The sequence below is a fragment of the Lactuca sativa genome, chromosome 9 (assembly GCF_002870075.4).
Source record: "Lactuca sativa cultivar Salinas chromosome 9, Lsat_Salinas_v11, whole genome shotgun sequence".
NCBI lineage: Eukaryota > Viridiplantae > Streptophyta > Magnoliopsida > Asterales > Asteraceae > Lactuca > Lactuca sativa.
In genome coordinates, this window is record NC_056631.2 from 40,152,221 (window position 1) to 40,156,010 (window position 3,790).

The 3,790-nt window shown below is 39.0% G+C and overlaps 1 protein-coding gene across 1 annotated transcript; it reads left to right on the forward strand.

Moving 5' to 3' along the window:
- Window positions 1-1,350: 1,350 nt before the first annotated feature.
- On the forward strand, window positions 1,351-3,238 carry LOC111891630 (protein ENDOPLASMIC RETICULUM-ARRESTED PEN3). The gene has a single exon (XM_023887693.3). It carries the CDS (start codon window positions 1,549-1,551, stop codon window positions 2,953-2,955), a length of 1,407 nt encoding a protein of 468 aa, XP_023743461.1. The 5' UTR covers window positions 1,351-1,548; the 3' UTR covers window positions 2,956-3,238.
- The last annotated feature ends 552 nt before the right edge of the window (window positions 3,239-3,790 follow it).

Below are 3,790 nucleotides of genomic sequence, written 5' to 3' on the forward strand. Positions count from 1 at the left end.
GACATCTATCTTTCAACAAAGCATACAACACCATACATCCTTCCAAAATTGAGTTTTATCACCTATACCAACCTTTCTAATAAAAACGTTAGCCCAATTAATACCTCTATCTTCAAACTTTGATTCGATTTGAGAGATATGGAACCAACCACCTTTAAAAGATCTTTTAGCTAATGGTTTCACATCCACTAATTTAAGCTCGTGAATAGACTTGATGCAAGAGAACCAAAAAGAATCATAATCAAATTTAAGACCCCACTATCATTTTGAAAGAAAGGCTAAATTCGCCGCATGGAGACTCCCACTCAAAGACCCCCTTTCTCTTTAGGTTTGATAACTACCTCCTAAGCAACCCAATGAATTCTCCTTTTGTCTTCATCGCCTCCCCATAATAATCTTCCTCTAATATTTTCAAGAAAGTCAATTACTTTCTTAGGAGCCTAAACTAAAGAGAAATAGTAAAGAGGAAGGTTGTTAAGAACCTATTTAACAAGAGTAAGACGACCTCCAAAAGATAAGCATTTAGCTTTCCATTTAGACAATTCCATCTGAAATTTTTCAATAATTTGATTCCAATGCTTGGCTAATTTCATGTTGGCTCCCATCGGGAGCCCAAGATAAGTAAACGGAAAGGTGGCAGATTCACATTTCAAAATACTATCAAGTCTATCAATTTCCAAGTTGCTAACCCCCACATCAAAAACTTTATTTTTTTGTAAATTCACCTTCAAACCAGAGGCAAGATAAAAACACCGAAGCAACCTACTCAAATTAGCAAAGTTGATTTACTACCACTCAACAATAAAAGTGACGTGTTTGACATACATAAGGTGGGACAAAGATATATTACAATTCGGAAGGGATATACCTCTAAAATAATGGAGCTCACATGTCTTCTCCATAGAAATATGAAGCCCCTCCATAACAATAACAAAAAAAAAGGGAGCCAACAAATCACATTGTGTAACCCCTCTTTTAATGTTGAATTCTTTCGTGGGAGCACCATTAATTAACAATGAGTCTCTACTTAAGAAAAGACAGCCCCTTATCCATCTTCTACATTTACATCCAAGTTCTCTCGGTTCCATAAGCAAGTCTAAAAATCTGCTCAAAGAATCAAAGGATTTGTCAAAATTAACCTTGAAAATCAATGTTTTTTTCTTCAATCTCTTAGTGTTAGTCCATGAGTAAACTTCATTAAACAAAAGAGACTCGTCTAAAATGTTTCTACCTTCCGTATTAGTTGTATGTTCAACGCTTATAGTTTTATCAAGAACCATCTTAAACTCATTAGCAACCACCTTTCAAAGAGTCTTATACATACAACCCACAAGGTTCATCCATCTATATTGTATAACATACTTATTTATATAAAATGTTAAGGGTGGAAGTTATCGACAATGGCAATCTAGAGGGAGAAGTTGTACCAAGATAGCAAAAATATTGAGGCTAATTTCGTAAAAACGTACATGAGAGTCGGCCTAAAATAGCCTATGCTCCATAACCCAACTCCCAGAATCGGGAATCAGTAGCCGCCACTGAATTTAAATGGAGGACGGACTTTCCAATATTACCCTCACTGACCGCATCAAGCTAAACGTCGGCGGGAAGCTCTTCGAGACCACCATCTCCACCCTCCGTTCCGGCGGCCCAGATTCGCTCCTAGCTGCCCTCTCCAACCGCCAGGTACAGTCTTCAAATCCAGTGTTTATTGACCGAGATCCTGAGATATTCTCTGTCCTTCTATCCCTCCTCCGCACCAATCGCCTTCCGTCAACCTCCCGCCGGTTCACTGACCAAGAGCTCTCCGATGAAGCGTCATATTACGGTATCGAATCACAGCTCAAGTCCGCTATGCTTCCTAATCCACTTTCTGGTATCGATGCCTCTGTCATCGCCACAATACGACCTGCCTCCGACGGCGTGGTTTCCGCCTTTACAACCATCGATGATGGATCGGTATGGATAGCGCACGGCGGCCAGATCTCTGTCTATGATTGGAACTTAACGCACGCCGGTACTGTACGGACTCACCTTGACTCGATTACTTCAATTAGGCAAGTTACGCCTTCCGCAATGGCGGCCATAGCGTGCGATGTTGCTTCTGGTATTCATTTTTACAACTTCGCCAACGGTCGTCGAGTCGGCTCCGTGGAGTGGACCGATCCTACCGATCCGAGAATCTACAAAGCTAGAGTAACCGCCATCGCTGACTCGCCTGACTCGGTTTTCGCCGCCTTCGATTCACACCACAAGGAAAACTCCGTACTCGCGATCGACAAATCAACTCTCCAGGTGACATCAGAAATCGGTCGTCAATCCGGAAATTCATCGAAATCAATCGTTCCTGGAAACCTAACATACGTGAATGATCTCGGAATTCTCGCTGCCAACGCCGTAACATCCGGAGCTTTCGGTTTCTCCGGTTACATCCGTCTGTGGGATCCCCGATCCGCACGCGTGGTTTGGGAGACGAACGAGCCAGGTTCTGGACGAAGCAGCAGGTTTGGGGATTCCTTCGCTGACGTAAGCATCGATGTTAGCGAGGGTACTATGTGTAAAATTTGCTCCAAATCAGGCGACTTGGCCATGGCTGATTTGCGGAAATTGAGCGATGATCCATGGGTATACTTGAGAGATACCAATCCAAGTTTGAGAAACACCAGTGGAGGGATAAACAACAGTATAGTCCATTGTTACAGGAAGCAAGTCTTTGTTGGGAGAGATGGTGGACTAGAAGTATGGTCTAGAGTAGCACAAAACGGTGAAAACAACATGGAGATTGCTGAAGAATCATTCAGAAGAAATTACATGGATAAATTGGAAGATTCAGAGAGAGGAATAATCAAGAAAATTGAAGGAGGTGGTGAAAGGCTTTTTGTTAGCAGGGAAGAAGCCGAAGGGCTTGAGGTATGGCAAAGCTCTGTTTTCTCTGGTGCAGTTTTGGTTTCATGACACACGAAAAGGAAAACAATAACCTGAGACATGAAGAACACCATGCAATGTTAATGGTTGGAAATCATCTTTCTTATTGCCACCCATATTTGGACTCAGAGCAAACATGGTGCCAAGATTCAGTTTTGAGGTAGGCTTTCAAGTTTCAACTAGCGTTTATAGTATCTGTTTATGCATAATGACTTATTCCAAGCCTTCTGATTATTTGGTATACGTTCTGTTTATCGTAGATTACTGATATTATATCCTTTACATTAATAATAAGTTAATAACATTACAAATAGTTGATAAAATACATATATATATATATATATATATATATATATATATATATATATATATATATATATATATATATATATATATATATATATATATATATATATTTTGGCCCAATATCTTCAACTTCACTGCAAAGTGCGAACCCTATGTAAAGTTTTTGGCCCAAAGTCTTCAACTTTTTATTTTTCTTAAGACATTTTTTTTATCTGCAGTTATGGCTTTCCACATTTTCATGTAATGTATTGTATGGGCTCTTTTTATTGTAAATATTTTAGTGTTATATAATGACACATCGGAATTGTGAAGTTAGAACCTTATTTGGAAAAAAATATATTTTATTTTCAACATCGTGATGTTTGAATATAACGATCATTTATTAAAAAACAAGAGAATAATACTATATTTTTTTTGTTGGACGATACAAAACCAAAATAACTTGATTTTTTATTCCAAATGCATCAATTTTGTAACTTCCAACATTTCTCGTTTTGTGGCATTTGTTCCTTCACGTACACCCCTACTTGGCAGCTTTACTCCTTGAGCTATGCAAAAA

Excerpts from the sequence above, each read along its gene's own strand:
- LOC111891630 (XM_023887693.3), top strand. The coding sequence starts at position 1,549 with ATGGAGGACGGACTTTCCAATATTACCCTCACTGACCGCATCAAGCTA.